Raw genomic sequence first — 23,055 nt, 5'->3', positions numbered from 1 at the left:
CAGCTGGCATAGAGTCGCTCAAAGAAAGCCAAGCGGAGAACTCTTTCCACTTGTTTCATTAACACTTCACCACGTTCTCCAAAGAGCTTCTAGTGGTACTGTACTGAAACACCAAGAAGCTAAAAGAGACAAAGAGTTTCTATATCTTGTAGAGGCAGAGGATATGTGGAGTTGTCTGAGGAAGATAGTGGTAATGATCTATGTCAGTTTGTGCATTTGTTTGCATTATTTTAAGGGCTGTCAATACATAAAAAATATGTAAATCGCAATTAATTATGGACAATCAATTAATAGCGATTTAAATATTTTGTTATATTATATTATATAATATATAAAATATATTATATAATATATTGTTCAAAATTTACCTTAAAGGGAGATTTGTCAAGTATTTAATACTCTTATCAACATGGGAGTGGGCAAATATGTTGCATTATGCAAATGTATGTATATATTTATTATTGGAAATCAACTAACAACACAAAACAACAACAGATATTGTCCAGAAACCCTCACAGGTACTGCATTTAGCATAAAACAATATGCTCAAATCATAACATGGCAAACTGCAGCCCAACAGGCAACAACAGCTGTCAGTGTGTCAGTGTGCTGACTTGACTATGACTTGCCCCGAACTGCATGTGATTATTATTATTATTATTATTATTAAGTGGGCATGTCTGTAAAGGGGAGACTCGTGGGTACCCATAGAACCCATTTTCATTCACATATCTGGAGGTCAGAGGTCAAGGGACCCCTTTGGAAATGTGCCATGTCAGTTTTTCCTCGCCAAAATTTAGCACAAGTTTGGAGCGTTATTTAGCTAGTATGACATGGTTGGTACCAATGGATTCCTGAGGTTTTTCTAGTTTATCTTCACTCCTCAACCTCCAAAAGATCGGCGGCCTGTCAGATATTTAAAAGGTTAATTAATTATCGCAAGTTGCGTTAATGTGTTAAAGAAATTAGTGACGTTAAAACTAATTTCGCTTTATTATCACGTTAACTCTGACAGCCCTGATTAATTTATAGACATATATTGAAAAGAACCACACTTCTAATTAAGGTTTATTTTTTTCACCCAAGACATCTATGGCAAAAAATAGTATTATTAAGCTACAACAAGAGAGGAAATTAATTGCAGGTCGGTGGCCTAAACTTAAATGTCTCACTTAAATCTCTAAATCTTCCTTTGTCAAATAAATAACGTCCATCTGCACTATGTTGCGTAGCCCCAGTGAGCTGCTTTGAATTGGCATATTTTATTCTTTCCCCTCCCTGCTGCTACTGAAGCATAGCTTATGAGTGTACCAGAAGGGCTTTGTTTGATTTCTCTGGGAATTGAGCCGAGAACTCCAAAATTGGACCAAATGAAAGCACAAAGCAGATCAATGGAGGCACAGTTTGCAGTGGCAACTGTGTTTCTTCCTTCACATCATTAGAATTCAGTACGGCTAAACAACGCTATTTGATAATAATATAAATATCATTGTCACATCTCTGTACAGCACATTTAGGCAGCGGTAAGTGGCGTTTGCATTACACCCTTGTTTCTGTGTGTGTGTGTGTGTGTGTGTGTGTGTGTGTGTGTGTGTGTGTGTGTGTGTGTGTCAGTATAAGGAAGAGAGCTCTTACCTTCCATCCCGCCGGGTGATTGTGTAACCGTAGGACGGGTTGTTGATGAAACTGATGTTGACACCAACCAGTGGTGTTCCATCTGAGGTCACCACTTGTCCACGAATGACACAAGCATGGCTGCAGTGAGAAAGAGCGACACAGTCACAATGATGGAATACTTTTTTCACCGAGAACAGTAAAGTGGAAAAAAACATATAAGTATGATGTTATCAAAAGGAAATACTGTACACAATAAAAACAAACAGCCATAAGAGAAACAGAACAACCTCCCAGGATGTCTCGGAGGGTTTGTCTCTCCAGAATGGGAGGATAATGAGATAAGGAAGCTTTACTTTGCTTTTGCTCTAATTAAAAAAAAAAAGAGGATTTATCTTTTCCATTACAGAATGCAAGAGAGGGAAATAATAGGACTGCAGATTGCAAGACTTGCTTGGCTGGTTATCAAGACCTTGACAGATTTCCAGACTGACATCAGGTCTCCAGAAAGCTGCATAAATTAGATCTGATCATCAGTCCCCACCAATCAATAGTGGGAAGTCATCCAAATTCACCTCCTAATCTTACTGAACTGATGAGTTGAGACCTTGCTGTATCACGTCTCCCCCCGTCGAGTTCCGCCCGTGTCATTAGCGAGACCCAACTCATGGTCAGCCAGCGTTTCTGTAGTCGTTTGCAAAAAAATGGGTCCCCTAACAAATGCCTCACTGCCACTTCTTCATTAGACCATGGCTATTTTTAATACATTTGGGTCTTAAACACTGCCACGTACTGGAAACAATTAACACTAGTGTGTTAGTAGCTGCCCTCAACATGTCCTTACCAGAGGCAAGATCATTCACCCCACACTATCACGGTCCCCAGAAACCCAGTTTTATGTTAATTAGGCCGGTTCTCCTTCAGAAGACCTTGGCTGTCCACCACTGCACTGTAAACAAGCAAGGAGATACTGCTCATCATACCCAAAGATCTATCTGGATGCATTTACACAGAATTACTACTAAAGTTAACCCGGCAGCCCGGGCCTGGCTGTCTACGATTAATCATTCATGCCAACAGTTTATTTTAGAGTCTTGTTTGAAGAGGCAATCATCCACATTTTCTTCAGATGGAGCTGTGAAAGTGGAACTATCTCCTTCCTGCCTCTGTGAACCACATGGGGAGATGATTCCTCGCTGTCAAGACAAATGATTTAAATATTGACATCAAATAGAACAGAAAGAAAGAGCAGCAAAGGAAGCGTGAAGCGCTCGCTGCAGAAACTTCCCCCTCCGTATGAGATTCCACTCGTCCAAGAGGATTCGCAAAGTCGAAAGGGACTTCACTATATCGCCAGCCTCCAGTTTATCATACATCATCCGCAGAGGGCAAAGTGAGGACATGTGGTGAAAAATGAACTCAGCGGGAAATCATCTCTAGTTTATGTCTTTTTAAAGAGGGACTATTATGGATAACAAGACTTAGTGGAGCCAAGTCTTGGGGTGGATTTTGTCATTGATGTCATGTAAGTTATGTTAACGCATGAAGCTGATACCCCCCCCTCATTGCTTCACAAATATTCTGACATGATTCGAACAAGCCGTTCTGAACTTACTCTCCAATTGATGTCACATTTCTGTATCTTCTAATTGAGTGTGTGGATCAAGTTTGCTGTTAGATATGTTTTTTTGGACATGAAGAGGGCTAGCAATACTTAATAATTCTGTCAATTTACCACAACAAACTGCCTGTTTCAGCAGAGGTTGGTGTGTAGCTCTGGAAAACAAATGACTTTTAACGAAACAACCTTTTGGTAAGAAAAAATCGTCACAAAAAAGCGTCAAAGACATACAGCAGTCACGCAGCATAAATCTGTCACAAATTTGGAAAATCTCCCCCTTTATCAGGCGTGTAATTGTGAGGAAACACTGCTCAGGAGTATTACAGACAAAAATAAAAAATGCATGCCAGACTTAAGTAGAGAGAACTTTCAATGAGCGAGGCTAATAAATGGTACCATCACCGCAGAAGCAACAAAAACATCATTACCTGCTCAAATGACTTGATTATAGGGTAAACCCTGATGCAAATATAAGCCCTCTCTTCCCCTGCCTGCATGTTTCCCAGCACGCTGAAGAGTGTAAAATGATTAGACGTCCATGTACATTTTTAGCGCTCCAAAAATATAATGCTGCTAAAAGGGGGTAGAGCACACTGAGAAGAAAACAAACAAGAGATTTTCTGACACTAATGGCCTAACGCTAATAAAAGAGTTATAAATAAAATAATGAAAGCCTGTAAATGAAGCGAATGGCTTCTGCCTTGCTATTATAAACCAGCTATCAATCTTTGCCCAAATTGTTCCGCGGACAAAGTCCCTGTTTACTATTCCAGTCAGCATCCACTGCCGAGCCTCGGCAGTCTCTTGTATTGTGTGTCATGGTGGAGAGCCGAGACGTTTTATGCAGTGGCAGATGCTTTATTCAGTGGCACCTTTGCAGCTTTTTTGTGGTGGGAAACATCAGAAATAGCACTCCAACATGTCTACTAGCATGAGGAAGCGGTTAATGGATCAATAAAGAGATGATCAGGTGACCAGGACAGGCATATCAGGATGACGCTGAGACCGTGCCTGTAAGGCTCATCTGAAGCCCAGGGCACCCTGTCATAACCGCTCATATCTGTCAGTGGGTGGGGGAATGAATACCAAGCATGAATAATAGATTATCACTGATATTTTTAGGTAAGCCAAGGCCTCCAATCTTGCAGCTCATCTCTGGATTCTTGACTTTACTTATTTATGGCTGCATCTTCTTGCGAGAGACAAGAGTATTACTCAACGCTCTACGCCTCTTCCTCTGTCCACTGCAAAAGGTTGAGTGGTTCTCGAAGGCCCGAAAAATGTCAATGAGGAAAAATGTCACTAAGTGTGTTACAAGTGCTTCTCTCAAGTATCAGCTGACGCTTTCCACAATTAGTTCAAAAACAGGCAGAGATTTAATTTGATGACAGTTGATGTAATTCATATATTGTAGATATTTGAGTTTACCGAGTGACTACTGAAGTCTTATCATATACAGATGACTAAGAAATAAAATGTCCTATATACAGACAGTGTAGAGATAAAAAACATGTTTTACTGCATACAATGCTGTAAGATGGACAGCATTAGGGTAGCAAACAGCATATTATTCACACATGTCAACAAGCACCTAATACTAAGATGTGTTGTGTTGTAAATTATACTAATGGAAATGATCCTGCTTGAGCAGGGACACTTTTCAAATCGATTTTCCCTTCAAGAACAAAGCAACAGCTCTGCTGGACTAAAAATAGTAATGTCTGAAACTACAACCCTCTGCCATGACTTTGGAAAAAAAAAAATTAAGCAAAAAGCCTCTAATAACAACTCCATGCTGTGAAGTTTGTTTGATTCGTCTGCTGTTTTTGACACCACTTTATGAAATTTTATCACCGGAGACGAAAATTTGAAATATCCTCAACATATTTTTTTTGCTCAATTTATTTTGTTTTGACTGTTTGTTTCACAGAAGTATAATAAGCCGAGATGAGAGAGATCCATAAGCAAGTGGGATGCAAATAAGGTGACAGAGCAGCCTCACAAGCGATTAAAGATGAAAAGAGAAGGAGACAAAGGAGAAGAGAGGCAGGGGAATCTAATGGGACTTTGACAGCCATCCTGCCTGATATGAAAGCGCTCTCAGATTCCATGGCTGGGGTGTCGTGGGCTCTGCCTCTGGGGGGTGGGCTTCAGATGGATTACAGTAAAAGTAATCACAATACATGAATATGAGATGCCTCTTCGTGCCAGGGAATGCTCCTTGCTTTTTGCGACATTCTACGTTTGTCCATCATTGTCTGTCCATCATCCTTCTAGCTAAGCACGCCACCGGTCCCTGTGCCATCTCAGCCTCCGCTGCCTGTCGCTGCCTCCCCTCCTTCGCACACACATTTTGGTCTGGGTTAAAAACAGCAAACGTACACTCGCCAAGATCTGTCAGAGCAATAACCACAGCACTGTAATTGCACTGGCCTACATTAATAATGAAAGCCACTGATTGATTTGTGCTTGCACCTGAAATGTCATTACTAAGAAAACGTGATGTTAGCTATAATGCAAATTCAGACCAGATCACTCTTTAATCCAATGGAAATGAGCAGAGCTACACTACTGGGTGTACAATCATAGTCAAGCACCCTGAGTGGCTGAATTAAAATGTGAAACATATTGAATCTGGAGTGCAGGACTTTTACATATAAATGAACGTCCGTTAAAGTCAAGTCCATGCAAGTTCACACAATGATGATTAGGCCTATCGCTGCCAGGTAAAGCTGTATTTCACAATACACCGGAGTTGTGATGTCTGTGGTAATTTTTACCGTGCTGGCGCAACGGTGATGCGTTTTTACGTCAGCCAGCCAAAGCAAAAGTGGGCAGGAAGGGGAGGGAGAGACCATAGTGAAGGAACAGCAGAGAGGAGTATGGTGGCGCTTATGGCAGAAAACACTAAGAAGCGTCAAAGAAACTTTCTGGAGTGGATGCTCGGCATTCAGAGGAGGGATTTAAGTAAAAAAAAAATAAAAGCGATCGACAGCGCGGACAAACACGGATCACCGGGTGAGATGCAGCTCACCTGCAGCTTGAACACTGTTTGTGTGATTACTCTCACTGCCAGAGGGGGGAGACAAACGTTCCGCACTCCAGCTTTAAAGGAACACTATGTAGCACTGACAGCTAGCGTTTAAAATGGGACACAGCAGTCCAAATTCAAAACATTGGAGCCGTGGCCCGTCCGCTCCTTCGGTATACTTGATAGCAGCGCATGTTTTCACAATTTGAAGGTTACCTTCTAGACACAACCACGTTAGGCCTCTGTCCAGCAGTAGTCGGAATCACTTCACCGGCTGTGTCTCAAATAGTCGCTGCCTTGATAACCCAGCTGCTCACGGACCACAGAGAGATGTGCCGAGGCTTTTCAGGTCGGGTAGAATCTGATGTTAACGTTATCTCTGTTGATCCAGTTCATTAGCTTGCTTCCATGGCTGCAGAACGTTGGGTTTGCACGCAAATTTGTTTCATATGTGGCAACGGGGTGTCGAAATGTTCAGTTGACGGGATCCCACCGGCCAAAACAAAAACAGATGTTCCAGACCGGAATGGAAATTTCAAAGTGGAACATACTGGCTGTAGCATTGTTGTCGGAGAAGCCAGTATTTCAATTCAGCATGTTTCCTTAATCTCTGATGACATATAACGGTCATTCTATGATTTATTACAGTAAATATATTACATAGCGGTCCTCTAAATCCAGCAATGACTAATTCAACTGACTTACTTTAACTAACTGAATGAGTATGATCTCAGAAGAGATTTATGCATGAAAAACAAATGATGATGCAAAAAAAAAAGAGAATTCAATTTAATATTGATTCCCAGGAGAAGAACAGCTTTGGTTTTAATACAGAATGTGGTGTTTGTGGGGAGAGTAATGCACAAGTCACTCACTTGCCGTCGAAGGGGTTGGCTCCGGGGATGATGTGGGTGCTGTCTCTGCCCACCAGGAAGTACACCCGGTCATAGAAAGTCTGCAGGTTGCTCTGTGCAGAGGACATCTGTGTCTCCTGTATGATGTCCAGGGGGTCCGGGGAGCCAACACACAGAGAGGTGGTGTGACAGGTTGCCTGCAGACAGCAGTCTGGATCCATGCAGTCCACTAGGCCATCTGACAAGGTCAAACACACACTCTCTAATTAAACAACAGCCTGGACACACACCTGGCAAAAGAAACTAAGTGTATATATATATATATATATAGATGGGAGTCACCGGGGCATTATTCATTTTGACTGTTGCATGATTGGAGCTACATTATGTACATCTCGTCCTGAACGACTGTGGAATTGCTTTGGTTCTCTATCTGTAGTTTAGATGAAATAATACAAGACAGTAAGAGCTGCTGTGCAATGCACTTTACTTTACTAAAGTGGGTCATTGGACTCCCTACCCTTTGCTTTCAGGGGCCTATCTGGCCAGATGGGTGATAAAAATAAACCTTGCTGTCAGGAGTCAGTCAAATCCCCAGCAGCACCCCTTCTTTGCCAGTGAGAGCCCTGTAGTCCCTGCACAGTGATGGGGAGGGGACAAACAGTCCCTGCATAAATAAGGGATGCTAACGCGTAGCTCGAGCCCAGAATGAGGTCTGGAAGAAAGGAAGTCACGTCTTCCACTTGGCCTCACGAGCGGTGCAGCCCCCCTGGCTGGCTCTGTGTGTGTGCCTGGCTCTGCTCGGGGCTAGTTAGAGGGCAGAGCAGGGACTTCCTCCTGAGGCCAGCGCATGCATGCATGCTCGGGGCCTCAGGCCAGCTACTCTGCTTCTTAATAAAAAACGTGTTGTCCAGGTAACTCACTGGAAGCCATTCCTCATCCTCACCTGAGTACAAGCGAGCCTGGAAAGCATAAAGCAGGTACAGTATGTTCTCAAGCACAAAGCTGGTTCATTCTATAGTCCAATCATGTCTAGTTAAGAGTCCCTGTTGATGCCTGGCCAGTGTCAGAGGGCATTGCTGTGTGTTGTTTGTGATTTTACCTCCATCGTTGTCCTTGACATCACTGCAGGCAGTTTCCATAGAGGTGTCACAGCCAGTGCCCCTCCAGCCCAGCTGGCACACACAGTACCAGCCATTGTTACCCAGAGTGCACCTACCATTTCCATTGCACAAACCAGGACAGCCCTCTGTGTAACAAAAAAGGACAAAGACAGAGGTCGGCACAGAATATCAAATAAAGCAGCTTTAATGGGGGAACAGGTAAACAGTGCGTATTGTCTGTGAACAAACACCAACAATAAAACAACGAGGACTCGCTGATGACGATGGTTTGTTGCTGACAGCGATAGACTAAAGACATGTTAAGATATTAAATGGGTGACGGTGGCTATAATGACTCTCAGCTGAAGTTGATTAATTCAATACACCTTTTGTGAAGCTCCTAATATCCCTCCGCAGTAAAATCAGATAAGAGGGATCTTCTAAATCAATATTCACTCATTACTACAGTAGATTGGCCTCCTGTATCTATGCTACTACAGCTGGATAATGAGAGCAGTGGTGTATACGCTGGCATTCCTGCGCACAATTGGATCAGTTTTTTATGTGATTTTCAAATGTGACCGTCATTATTATGATCATAGCATTATTGCTACAAAAATAGAATGAGCTGCAACAAAAGAGCATTTATAGCAGTTATCGACAAAAGCTCTATATCATTATTTGCTCTCGTTTCTGATAAGTTGTCTCTTCTTCGCAATCAATAACATTATCCCTTCAGGGAGCGTGTGCATTCTGTCATTAAGAGAAGCAGAATGCAATATAAAATAGTAAAAAGGTGTATGAGGCTGAGCTCAGTAGTATTATGCAGGGGAGGACTTTGCTTGCACTGTGTTCCTGGGCATGTGACCCCAGGGGAGCCGAGAGCAGGCTGGAGCAGACCGACAGGTGAAAACATTCCCCCGGTTCTCTCCGGATAGGTCTTCACAAGGGCATAGATCAGAGGATTAGCTCACCCATTCCTAGGGCTGCTTGGCATTTATCTGGTACCTTGTGATTCCTCGCTGAGGCAGAGGGTAACATCTCGAGATATCAAACGCACGAGTCTGTCACAGTTTGTGTTGTTAGCAAGCTGCCTTGATAGAGAGAATGCTAAGCTGACCCATTTTATCAACTAAAGAGACTGGGGCGGCTGTCTCGATGCTCTTACATCACACGGGGAGAAAAAGGAGCGGCAGAGTGAGAGAGAGCAAGAAAGGAAGAGAGACGTGTATTAAAGGGAGAAACATCAGACGAAGGAAGAAACAGTGATGAGAAGGAAAAAGAGAGAAGTATTTAGGAAGCTAAAAGGTAAAAGCAGCACCAGGAATAGATGGGTGTTGTAGATCACATGGTTAGCTGAGGAATGCATCAGTTGCATTTTGGTTGTTGCAATACAGAGAAAAAACAGTATCATGAGTCATATGAGTCATAGTTAGGGCTGTCAATCTATTAAAATATTTAATTGTGATTAATGGCATGATTGTCCATAGTTAATTGCTAATGATCGTATATTAAATGCACATTTCTTATCTGTTCAAAATGTACCTCAAAAGGGAGATTTGTCAAGTATTTAATACTCTGATCAACATGGGAGTGTGCAAATATGCTGCTTCATGCAAATGTATGTATATACTGTACTTATTACTGGAAATTGATTAACAACACAAAACAATGACAGATATTTTCCAGAAACCCTCACAGGTACTGCATTTAGCATAAAACAATATGCTCCAATCATAACATGGCAAACTGCAGCCCAACAGGCAACAACAGCTGTCAGTGTGTCAGTGTGCTGACTTGACTATGACTTGCCCCAAACTGCATGTGATTATCATAAAGTGGGCATGTCTGTAAAGGGGAGACTCGTGGGTACCCATAGAACCCATGTTCATTCACATATCTTGAGGTCAGAGGTCAAGGAACCCCTTTGAAAATGGCCATGCCAGTTTTTACTCGCCAAAATTTAGCTTAAGTTTGGAGCATTATTTGGCCATAGGTTTTTCTAGTTTCATATGATATCAGTATCTTCACTCTAGCTTTAAAACTGAGCCTGCTACAACCTGAAAAATCGCAAGTTGCGTTAATGCGTTAAAGACATATTGGCGTTAAAACAAATTTGCATTAACAAATTATTATTGCGTTAACTTTGACAGCCCTAATTTTTATTGTTTTACAAGTTTAATATTAAAATATGAAGCTTTTAGAGAGCAAATCATGAAACATTGCAACCTGTAATGGTGCGTTCTCAAGTGCAGCCTTTTCATTTACACTTTACACATACGTATACTATAGAGCAGGAACATAGGTTTTTGCTGAACTCTGTAGGGCTCCTTTGAATCCATGTAAAAAAAAGGTAAACAACAAAAGGAGCAACCGTGATGCAGCCTATTGAACAATGGGGATCCAGCATTAAAATTGCAAGAAAAAATAAATAATCCCCGACTCAATTTTCTCCTCGTTTCCCTGAAGAAAGGGACTCACAGTTGAAGGCTAATGCCATTAGAAAGTGTCTTGCCTCCGAGACACGTTTGGACATTAGCCGTCCTTTTATTGACCAAATGGACAAAACAACTCTGGTTAGACCAGTGGAGACAGATGATTAGTAAGCTCCGAATGTTTATTACAAGGATAAATAAAGATCCGCTCTCTGCTGGCACCGGTTCAACTTAATTGGCAGCCCTTTCAGAGAGGAGCCCCTGCTGAGCCCTGCCCGAGCCTGCCTGAAACAGCTCCAAACGTGAGGCTGCAAGTGTTCGAAGGACTCCTCTGGCAGCGGCTCTCATGCCAGGTGGTCCATTACCAAGGACGCAGTGAGAGAGAGAGAGAGGGCGCTGGAGGCAGAAAGGCAGGGTTGCTGCAGAGCCTCCACCCCCTGCTTGCCCTGCACCAACCAGACCATGAACTCTTTTAATTAGAGAGGATGCGGCCTCAGCACCTATCAGGCCCTGCTCACAGCTGCACACTCATCCATAATGCATGGCACAGGTTATGAAGCCCCTTTCCCAACACCCCCCTATTGAGAAAGCAAGGCCGCACACAAACCAAATATTCAACATGTATAGAAAGCAGCACAACTTTGACTCACCAGGTGTGAAAGTGCTAAGTGGAGATTTACTGTGTGACAATATGGCAAAAAGTTGATGGGAGGTGGGGATCTTAAGAATGACTTGTTTGGGGCAACAAGAGGTGCATAGTGTTTGCATATGTCAATGTAGGGGAAGAGCATGGTGTGTGTGCATGGTTGGTTAATGCTGGCTGGAGTTACAATGGGAGGAGGGCAAAAATAGAAGGAAGGAGGAATGTCATACCTTTCACTACCTTATCCAGATAGTGAGCTTGGGAGATAAAAGACAGGACATATAAGGGAGGTTTGAACAGTGCCACTTCCATGACAAGACGGCAAGGCAAGGTGTTAGTTTACATTACAAAAGGGAAATAAAAAAAAAAAGGAAAAGTGCAGTCATGAAGCAAAATCATGCATTACAAGCAACACAACAAATACGATCCAACACAGAGGGAGAGGGATGGAGACGGGGGGGAAAAGACGGGGGGGTTGTGGAACACAGAGAAAGAGAATAAGAGAGAGAAATAAAGAAAAGAGTGAGAGAAAGGGTAAAAAAGTGATATGTTCAGAAGGAACATTTCAATCTGTCCCCATTTATCAACCGCCGGGATCGGCTGAATATCTCAGGGGAGTATTTCAAAAGCAGCGTGATTGATGCACATATTACCACTCTTAAATCTCTCAAGCAATATCGCGCAGGAGGTCAGGATGTTCGATGAAAAGCGCTTTTAATCTTGAAACACCTCTATAGACGATGAGGTCACCAGACGCTCCGGCAATAGTGGGGGCCAAATTGGACCTCCTGTGCTCCACAGCATGGGGCTCGGTGGCCAACGCAGAGCTCTCAATAATGAAAATTGATTTAAATTGAGATCTTTGGCTTCTTAATGGATGACACTGAGGAATATTCTTGTCGAGGGAGTGGGGATCTCAATATGGCACTTATAAAAGGCCCATCAATAATGTAAGGCCAGCGTATAAAACATTCACAGACTTGAGTCAAGGCTCTGTACTCGAGCAGCTCTGCCCCGAGATATGCATGAGAATACTGCGAGAAAAAATTATCTTCATCTATTTGAATATGGAATAAAGCTTCCACCTCTAAGACTAGCGTTCTCAACTTTTGTCCCATCTCCCTAGTGACTTATGTGTGTGGGAGTTGCAAATTTCTGTTCACTGAAAAGGCTGTGGCGGAGGGGGAAGAGATGGCATTGTATTCCGACTTCCTCTCTGATGCTTGAGTGGTTGGATCATAGAATGATAATGAGGGAGCTACCATGTTAGGTGGCAACTGTCAACAAAGCAGTGCCTGGGTAGTTTAACCTAGATGAATGCATCGTATTTTATATGATTGCCACATATTGTGTATGTAAAGGCGGTAACTACAACATTCGAATTAATGTGGAGTAAAAATATCTCCCTCTGACATATAGTGGAGTACAAGTACAAGGAAAAAAATATATTGGAAATACTCAAGTAAAGTACCTAATAGCTCACAATTATACTGAAGTACAATACTTGAGTGAATGCATTCAGAGACTTTCCATCAAATAAAACAAAGAAAGAAATAGAAGAAGAATAGAAAAAATAAGAGAGACTAAGAAAAACAAGAGAAGGTAAGAGAATCAATGCAACACGGGGAGAGAATGGTAAAGTTGCAGTCTTGCAAAGCAGGCATCACATGTCCTCTGGATGGTCTCCTCTGGTGTTTAGAGGAGGTTTGACAGTCTTGACATCAAATATCATGAAGCTAAGCTCCATTAAAACACTCGTCTTAATGAGCTCAAAATACACTTAACGATGAAACTGTCAAACTTCAGAACATCCATCACCATGACTCAAAAATATCTCCATGCCGTCCTTCAAACAGAGGAGTGAGGTCACAAACAAGAGGTCAACTACTGCTTACTTATGATAACAACTGGCTGCGTCTGTTGTTGCTAACATTTACATTTTAATGAAGTCACTAGTAGGGCTGTATATTGGCAAGAATCTGGCGATACGCTGCATTGGGGCTGGGCAATGTATCAAAATTATATCAATATCGTGATATGAGACTAAAAATCTTCTTAGATTTTGGATATGATCATATGGCATACAGTAAGTGGTGTCTTTTCCTGGTTTTAAAGACTACATTACAGTAAAGTGATGTCATTTTCTGAACTTAACCAGACTATTCTAGCTGTTTTACTATTTGCCTTTACCCTCTTAGTCATTATATCCATATTACTGATGATTATCAAAAATCTCACTGAATAAATATGTTTGTGGTCAATCATACAATATGGTTGCAACATTGATATCAAGGTATTTTGTCAAAAAATTTCATGATATTTGATTTTCTCTATATCGCCCAGCCCTACGTTACATATCATGACACAGCAGTTACGATTCAATATATTGTGATATATTGCGATACTGTAAGCTAGGCGATGTATTGCAATTTTAAAATCTATTTTTTTTCACGCTGTTAAGAACACACAGCCATATGCATAAAATCTGAGTAAAAAAAATGTTTTTTTAATGCAGTCAGATCAGTGGAATCTGCATTTGCATTTATCTCAGTCCCTGTAACATCGGACATTGTAGCGCTACTTTGAGAGGGCGCATCTCTTTGCAAATGAAATAAAGTATTGATTGAGTTAATATTTGCATGTAAACTATTAATTAAAAATGTATAGTGTTTTGAGAATCGATATATAATATTGCAATTTTTTCTTACACCTAGTCACTAGTTCCTTATGACAAGAAAATGCTCACAACGAGGAATGCCACCTATTCAGGAATTAAAAAAAGCAAACATATTGAAAGTTCATTTTCAATATAAAGTGTGGTGTACTGTACATTTCGCAAAAATTCAGTCGGCTCCTTCTACCTCTTAACTATTCTCTCTGTAAAGGGTTTTAACAAATATGAAAAGAGCCAACATTATCAACCCTTGAACCGCTGCTGGCATACTCCGCTAACGGATTATGAAATCCACTAGAAAACACAGAACACTTAATGACTTCACTCTCTGGCAACACAATGAAAACTCAGTTGAGACTTCTTTTTTTTTTAGGTTGAAGTGAGCCAGTGTTTTCAAGAGAGGTCTTGACATTCAGTCAAGGTCTTGGAAACTTAACTTTCGCAAAGTGTTTACAGAATAACAATTGTCAGTATAAACACAGAGCTAAAAGTGGTGCTTGATCTGCTCACAATGACTCACATGTCAGCATTTGAAATTAATAGTAAATGGAGAGGGAGAAAAGAAAGAGATGAGGAAAAGGATGAGTAAAATGAAAGGACACCTTAGCACATTCCCACATTAAAATGCATGAAGGCAAGCCTCAGATCCTTGAGTAAACCTGTTCATGCTTTACCGAGTTGCACAAATTCAATTAAGCATGCTTTCCCCCCTCTCTTCCCCAACTGGACCCCTCCCCTCACACCCAGCGCTTCACACGCACGTAGACAGACAGACAGCCTGTGCCTTTGTTGGCCCCCCAAACACACACACATACACACAGGAGTCCCCCACCCGAGCCCAAACCCTCTTCCCATCCTACCAATAGTGCAGTGTTCTCCGTTCCACCCTGGACTGCATTCACATTTGCCGTCCCTGCAAGTGCCATGCTCGTTGCAGCGAGGGTGACACGCCCTCTGGTCACACCCAGTGCCCATCCAGCCGTCGTCGCAGCGGCAGGTGCCCGACACACAAATGCCATGGCCACCACAGTCCGCTGCACAAATCTCTGTGGGAGACAGGGATACAGAAAAAAGACAAAAAAAGGAGTGGGGGGGAAGACGAACAGAAAGGAAGGAAGGGGGGTGGAAGTGGGATGGAAAGGGAAGACAAGGCGGTGACGGGACGAGGCAACAAGGGTGAAGAAAAGACAAATCCAGGAGTTATTGTCAAGGAAAGGCGGCCACGCTCCACTACCTTGTCTGATGGCGGCTGAAAAGAAATTCCTGCACCTCATAAGGGGGCAATCCTTTTTGACAATACAAATCTAATAAGTCCATTATAAAGAAAAGACATGGATTGTGGCGGCCTTAGCAGACTTATTCTTCTCCTTGCTTCTTCTCCTCTTTGTAAATTCACCTCTTTCTCACACAAGGAGGAAAAAAATAACACAGCTGGAACTTCTTGCAGCAATGGCAACAATATCAGCACTACCGTTTTGATTAAACTGTTAACCTTACTATATCTCCTTTGTCGTACATGCTGTTTCCATAGCTTTGACACATTACTATGCGCTACAGGCAGGAAGTATGACTCCGTAGAATTATTCAAGGCGTGAATCAAGGCATAAGATGTCAATATGCTCTTTTTTATTCTACCTAAGTGCGGTGTGCCAGAGGAAGAAGTACATTCAGACTGAGAGACAGAGCCACAGTGAAGCTCGGCTGGCGCTTTTGTGTGGCAGCTGAAAGACCTCCCTGACAGGCTGCGATAGAGCCTGGGACATTACCCGCGTCTCATGAACTCGAGGGAGAGTGTGACAAGACGAGAGCTCGAAGAAATTAAACACTGACATATTTATTATGAATCTCATTGAAACCTCTAACCTCTTTATTAACTATTGTGTTAAAAAAAAAAAAAAAAGAGGCTTAGCAGTTTGGGCAACAGGGAACAATAGCCATGTATTCCTGGCTTATTAGCCAAGCCAATTCAGATATGACCACAGGGGACCGAACCGGAGGTAAAATCTTTTAATAAGTCAATTACTGCCTTTACAGTGCCTATTTTGTCATTGCTACAAATTAGATTTGAGTGGTATTTCCAGCCACAAACCATGACATGACATTACCAGCTTAAAAAGGCTTTTTAAAAAATCACTCTCCCTCGCTAATTACAGCTCAGCACTTTGTTAAACTAGGCAAATGCTAATTTTACATCTGACTTTTGATTTAGAGGTACAGCATGCTAGCCGCATTTGAATCGGTGCCCCTTATGACTGCTACAACACACACAAAATATTTCACATGCAAACAGAATATCAAAACAGGATTCGGTTCCAGAGGTCTGCTCAACAGTCATTTTCTAATAATTATTTATTGTGCATCTACATCTCCTCCTAAATCCCCTAAAGACCATATTAACACAGTTAAATAGGAGGTGCTAATGAACATAATAATGACATCTTGAGTGATCTCATTAGCACGTAAATTGAAAAAATAACATCCCATCCTTTCTTAGATTTATTAGAGCACACACTGGTCAGAGAAAAAAACAGACTCGAACTGACTGTGAGACAACTGTTCACTTGGAACAAAGGAGAAACCTTTAACGTGATAAAGATGCAATTACAGCCTGCAGGCAAACCCTCATTATCCGTGGCCAGAGGAGTCCACAGTGAGAAATACCCCCATCCCCATGATGGCCGTTACCATTTGCGCTGAAGGACCGTGTAAACAAACTTTCCTCTGGGTAGGAGAATGGCAAAAATGGAATAAAAACACACATATTAAAGGACATAAAACCTCGGGCATTGTTTTATGGCTTGTAACAGCATTACTACCAACTGTGCACACCCAGGTTGTACTGTTCCAGAGCCACATGAGAAAATGAGTTTGTGACTTAAAAGTATTGGGGAGGGGGGGATTAAAGAATCTTGAACGATATATTGAAAGCTTTCCATCTTTTTCTTCCCCCAGTCCGCAAGGTTATAGGCTGCTAGCCGTACTACCCCACCACCGAGCTTAGTGTTGTATTAGACCACAGAAAGCTCGACAATGAACAGGATAAAGGCGGATAAAGAGCCAACTCATCATAATTTACAGAGCTCTTTCTCTGCGAGGCAAACTCAGACTAACTGCCCATTTCCCTCAAAATCCCTGGGATTACCTAATAGGTCATTGTGTCTGCCTGGAATATAAAGGGATTCATGGATCCAAGTGACTGCTGGACGAAAACTCTCATTTCAGAAATATATTGTGAGAATACAAATTACGTAGTGGAAACTGAAAGCAGCTGAAGGCTGCAACTGTATCAGCCTCTACAAAAACAAGAGCTGATGTACTGATTATCAACACATCAGAGGCCGCCTGTTCAAACTGAGCCATCTGAAGCTTTAATCTGCCAGAGAATGATCATAAAACAGGAATGTAGTCTCATACTATGAGCATTTATACATGTGGGAAATTGTGAAATTCTTCAGCTGGCTAAAGTGAAAAAGAAAAATTATTGTGGAACTTTTGCATCTGCCAACACTGCAAGTAAGTGATGTTAAGATACCCACATTTGACAGCTCTTTAACAGTCTACCACTGAGTTCACGGAGGTTTTTCAGTAAAATACTTCTATGGTAAATGTGCAGGCAGGCGGCTGTCAGAGCTCAACCTAAATTGTGCAGGACTTTTTTTCATCCTTAGAGCCTCAAGAAGGTATATTCTAGCTGTAAAACTGTATCTTATGCTCAGCCTATTCTTGACTACCAAGAGAGAACATTCCCCGTGGACAAAATGAACACAATGGGAACGATCCTCCGGAGCAGAAAAAGCTATCATCAGCTGTGAGCCTTGTGCCAACGCGAAGAAAGCCAGAACTCAAGAAAGAGCATTAACTTGCATTAGATCATGCCTCTGACAATATCCCCGCTATGCACGTTTCCCTCTTTCCTCTGGCTGCCAGCTAACCATGTGGAGCTGGAAGATGAAACCGTTCGGAAAAAAAAATACATTTAGAGAAAAATCAACCAGGCTTTGATTGCTAGCTGTGGACCTCCAACTGATCATTGGTGTGAATAATTGAGGATTTTATGTGAGCCATTTTCTTTTAACATAATCAGAAATGTTTACTTCTGTGAGGGAGCCTAGCAATTATCAAAGTTAAATTGAATCAAGCAGACAAAAAGGCAAAAAGGATTTTATCGGAGATAAACTGACAAAGATGTCAAGATTATTACATGTTGCTGCTGTTGTGAGGTATTACAATAAAATTGCAAATATTGAAAGTTAAGAAATGATACTAGATACTGTAATATATTCACTGATTGTGATGACTATTTTGTCAGGAGTGTTAGAGTGTTAGAGCAGCTGTGATAAAAAAGAGAAAAACAGTCAACTGATGTATTATATTATGTGCTTTACTTTAATGTGCTAAACTATAATTTAATTATTAGGGCTGTCAATCGATTCAAATATTGAATCGCTTGTTTGTCCGCAGTTAATCACGATCAATCGCAAATGAATTGCACATTTTTTTTATCTGTTCAAAATGTACCTTAAAGGGAGATTTGTCAAGTATTTAATAATCTTATCAACGTGGGAGTGGGCAAATATGCTTCTTTATGAAAATGTATGTATAGTTTGGAGCGTTATTTAACCTCTTTCAAGACAAGCAAGTATGACATGTTTGGTACCTATGGATTCTTTAGGTTTTCTAGTTTCATATGATACCAGTATCTTAATTCTAGCTCTAAAACAATCTCCGAAATGCAAGTTGCATTAATGCGTTAAAGACATTAGTGGCGTTAACGCGTTAACTTTGACAGCCCTACATATATTATTTCATTATTTACTCACTTCATAATTAAATTATGTTTGCTTTTTATATAAAGCTCTATTTGAATGCCTACCCTTAAAAAAAACATTAATTTAACCTATGCAATATTTTCTGTGACTTTTTTTCTGCTTGGTAATCAGAGCTAAATCAGCACTGGTGTGTGAAAGGAAATCCTGCCAATGTTTACTCTCATCTGAGGGAAGCACTCACCTGTAGAGCAGTCATGGCCTGTCCAGTTGGGATCACAGCTGCAGGTCCCGGTGTCTGCCAGGAAAGCTCCGTGTCCAGAGCACTGGTCCATGCAGGAGGCCCTGGGGCTCTCACATCCTGGCCCGCCCCATCCCACAAAGCAGTGGCACTCTCCCTGGACACATACCCCTCGGCCTGAGCATGTTGGGTCCATACAGTCCACTAAAAGGGTTCCAAAGAGACAGTGTCAGACACACCAGTCACCTGCTGTTTCCCTCTTTCAGAGGTAATCTGGCGTCTCTATTTGAGCCGGAGTAGAATGACACCTGCAGTGGGCCGCAGCTCTGCTGCAGCTGGCTTAGTGCAACTACAATGAACGTACAGAGGGAAGGAACACAGAAAATAACACAAGGAGGCACACTTTCTCTCAAACCGGAGACAAGATTTACAGTCAAACTATGGTAATTAAATGGCACTGTGGCTTATGGTACCAAACTACAGGTACAGCCCACGCTCCTGCTGGCACGCTCCCATCAACTCATAATGAAAATTCCTCCCGAAGAGGGAAGGTGTCTTAATAGGAGCATGTTTCTCTAAAATGAAAGCCACAAGGATGAGTAGTTCAAAGCTGGAAAAAAACAAAACCCACATTAGCAGAATGCAAAGGAGAAAACTGGGTAAAGTAAGGAAAAGCCTGGGGCAACAGCTCCACTTCCTAGGCATGCTCCACTCTAGTTTACAGACTGTTTGAAGATCACTGTGACTGAGGAAGCCTTGCACTGGCTTCCCTCTGCTGCATCTTTTTTTGTGCACTGTATCAGTGTACAGAGCATCACTTCAATTAGTATGCAAATATCAAATTAATACCTGTTTCTATAGCACCCCTTCCCTTGACATCTTGTTTAATGAATGCTCCCTTTGTAAGACACAAGAGTTGTGGGAGCATATAATCAAAAATAATAGCGTTCTTTCCACCAGACAAGATCTGCACGGTACACACAGATGGCAAACGGGCCCAAAGCAGGAGCAATGTCTAGCGACTGAGAGCAGCAGGCCGCGCCATGGCAGCTCCCCTTTACCATGACATAAATGGGTATAAAGGCCGTCATAGTAAGACAAACAGGATCTCTCGCCTCTTAGCAGATGGTTTGGGCACAAGGCACAAAGATCAGAGGCTAACTGACAAGAAACTCTCTCCTGGCAATTAATCATCACGGCTGAAGGTCGAACGGAAGAAAGGTAAAAATGTTAAAGGGCCCTCGTCCACATTCCCCTCCACTCCTTATGGCTAACACTCCACCCAAAATAGAATGGGGGGCCTATGGATGTCACAAAACCCCATTTATCAAACTCCCAGGGTCCATTTTTCATCTTGAAATGAGAGCCTTCAAGAGCTGACAAACACAATGGCTCCTTCAATCTTATCTGGCCAAGCCTTATCCAGCATGGTGAATGTGGACTTCCTAATGGATTAACATCAGACTTTGTGTCTGAATTTCAGGCAATAAATGGACTGTTTCGATTAACGTAATGCTTTATGTCCACGATTTATACAGGAAAAGTCACCTAGGATGCATATTGTGAAGTGTTATGGCTATAACGATCTTCATAAAGGATGTCCTGTCTTTACTACAGCACTGGACAGACTGTTAAATAAGCCATGCCAACTTAATAGCCGTTCCCATTATGAGCATTCTATTAAAATGTCAAGCACTAACAAGCTAAGATGGTGGCTACAACCAGCCACATTATGTAGGACTTTTATAAGTTTAGGATACATTATCGTGACTTATGAAAACAATCACCTTCTTCACAGTTTTCCCCTTTGTAGCCCGGGTTGCAGATGCAGGTTCCCACGATGCAGGTCCCGTGGTTGCTGCATGTGACGTCGATGCACTGGTTGGTGGGAACGTCGCACTCGGAGCCCTTCCAGCCGCTGTGACACATGCAGCGACCTTTAAGGTATTGACCATTCCCGCTGCATAGCACTGGACAGGCGGCTTTGAAAAGAGCAGACAGCATACATTCATTTGAATGGACCCCCCCAAACCATAGCTTCAAAGAATAGTGAGTGTGTGCTAAAGCCTCCATCTGACAACGAGCTTCTGACCGAAATGTTAAAAGGTTTTTGCAGTGTACAATATGCGGCGCACACAATACTGGAATCCGGGGCAGTTGTGACCCAATTTTAACAAAACCAAATATCTAATATCTACACAACGGCTGTTCTGTGGCTGTTGGAAATAAAAAAAAAGAGTTGAATAAAAAGTGTCAAATATGGTGCCGATCACCACATGGATAGCAGATGGCGGTGTGTGTAAAGATGTAACCAAAACAAACTACTATCATTCTAACACATTGCCTTGTTGTTTTTTGATTTGGCGGAAAATAAAACAGCCTTGGTTTCAATAATTGAAAGAAGGATTTAATACCAGGCCTGTAATCTAAAGCTCTCTTCCCTATACAGTTATTCAAGAGTTCTTTTATGCGTAACGCAATACACCATTAGGAGAGATGGAGGTAAAAATGAATCATCCGGAGTAGAACTGCCTAATTTAATAAGAAAGATCTCAAGTACAATAAAAAGTAATTGAAAGATTAAAATTGCTTTGTTCTGGTCACGCAGTGAATATAATCTGGTCGTCCCCCCTAAAATGTTATGTATGAATGATGTAGATCAATAAAGACGTTATGAGTGAGGGAGTGACTCACCTCGCCCACAGTCAGGTCCTTTGAATCCTAAAAAGCAGTGGCACGTTCCAGAAACACAGTCACCGTTCCCGAAGCAGTTACTGGGACAGTCATCAACAGAATCTGCAAAGAGAGTAATCAGGAGCTTTTCTGAGTAATGCGGTTTGAAAAAATGTTTTTTTCCTCCCACTCATTTTCTTTGGGTTGATTATTATGCCTTCGCTAATGACAGTGATAAGCGCAGGCTCCAATCCTGTCAACATTTCTATTTCACTGCAGAACATTTTTTGAGTGTTACTAATGTTTCACCCAAATGGTGGAATTCACTAAAGGAGTAAACACACTCTGATCGTCTGGGCTTCAACCAAACGTCACAAAGCAAAGAGAGATTCTCAGAATGCACTGGATGTGATAAGTGACACGCATCAGTTGACAAACCTAATCTGACGCTTTTATGGCACACTGCAACCAGGCGATTCACTGGGACCTGCCTTTCCCCCTTTGCCATGGGTAATGTTACTATATCAGGTTTTCTTCTATGGTCAGATTTTTCAGTCTGCTTTAGGTATTGGCAGAAACAAAGAGAAGGCCAGACAGACTGCTTTGTGCTCCTGTTTTGTCTATTCATCACAATGAATTGTCTGCAGTCTATATATATATTTATGTTTCTTTTTTTATTTAACTTATTTGTAGGGCTGTCAAAGTTAACGCGATAACGCAAAATCCTTTTAACGCCACTGATTTCTTTAACACATTAACACAATCGATCTTTCTGAGGTTGTACTGGGCTCAGTTTTAATAACATCATATAAAACTGGAAAACTTAAGGAATCCATTGCATTGCACCAACCATGTCATACTAGTTTGTCGTGAAGGAGGTTAAATAATGCTCCAAACTTGAGCTAAATTTTGGCACTTTGCATAAAGCAAGCATATTTGCCCACTCTCATGTTGATAAGGAGTATTAAATACTTGATAAATCTCGCTTTAAGGTACGTTTTGAACAGATATAAAACATGTGTAGTCAATTTTTTGTGGGCTGCCTTAAACAAGTGATTCAACAAGCCATTCAGATTTTGCTGCCCTTCTTATGTCACATGCAGGATCATTAGAATAGAATGCCTCCATCTACGGCTTGTGAACTACCATATTTTTCCCGCAAGCCAATCAGAGCAGATTGGGCTTTTTCTGGGGCTGGGCTTAAAGAGACAGCCGCGAGTGTATAATGTGTTTGAACATTAAAAGCATGTAAACATGTGTTATAGTAGAAACATAAAATATAAGTATGAACTTGGAAATGAGCACGATATATTCCCCTTTAAATTTCCTTTTGTGGGCCATTGACAGCAGCTGTGTTTGAATGTGTTCTTTCATTATATTATCAATTGGATCTTTGACAA

At 41.7% G+C, this 23,055-nt stretch overlaps 1 protein-coding gene across 14 annotated transcripts in view; it reads right to left on the bottom strand.

The window, feature by feature from the left end:
• Positions 1–23,055, bottom strand: part of tenm4 (teneurin transmembrane protein 4) — a 194,603-nt gene that overhangs the window by 56,662 nt on the left and 114,886 nt on the right. For 9 of the 14 annotated variants that reach the window (XM_074640402.1, XM_074640405.1, XM_074640400.1 and 6 more), the window contains 8 exons: positions 21,677–21,778; positions 20,770–20,964; positions 18,986–19,186; positions 14,836–15,021; positions 11,532–11,558; positions 8,223–8,369; positions 7,142–7,358; positions 1,636–1,755 (listed from right to left, as the gene is read on the bottom strand). In XM_074640402.1, the coding sequence (XP_074496503.1) occupies positions 1,636–1,755; positions 7,142–7,358; positions 8,223–8,369; positions 11,532–11,558; positions 14,836–15,021; positions 18,986–19,186; positions 20,770–20,964; positions 21,677–21,778 (1,195 nt within the window). The remainder of the gene's footprint in view (positions 1–1,635; positions 1,756–7,141; positions 7,359–8,222; positions 8,370–11,531; positions 11,559–14,835; positions 15,022–18,985; positions 19,187–20,769; positions 20,965–21,676; positions 21,779–23,055) is intronic. The other 5 variants (XM_074640406.1, XM_074640407.1, XM_074640410.1 and 2 more) reach the window with 1 other exon arrangement.

Source organism: Sebastes fasciatus, chromosome 7, assembly GCF_043250625.1.
Source record: "Sebastes fasciatus isolate fSebFas1 chromosome 7, fSebFas1.pri, whole genome shotgun sequence".
NCBI lineage: Eukaryota > Metazoa > Chordata > Actinopteri > Perciformes > Sebastidae > Sebastes > Sebastes fasciatus.
The sequence above is the reverse complement of the archived record's forward strand: the minus strand, read 5'-3'. Positions and strand labels throughout refer to the sequence as shown.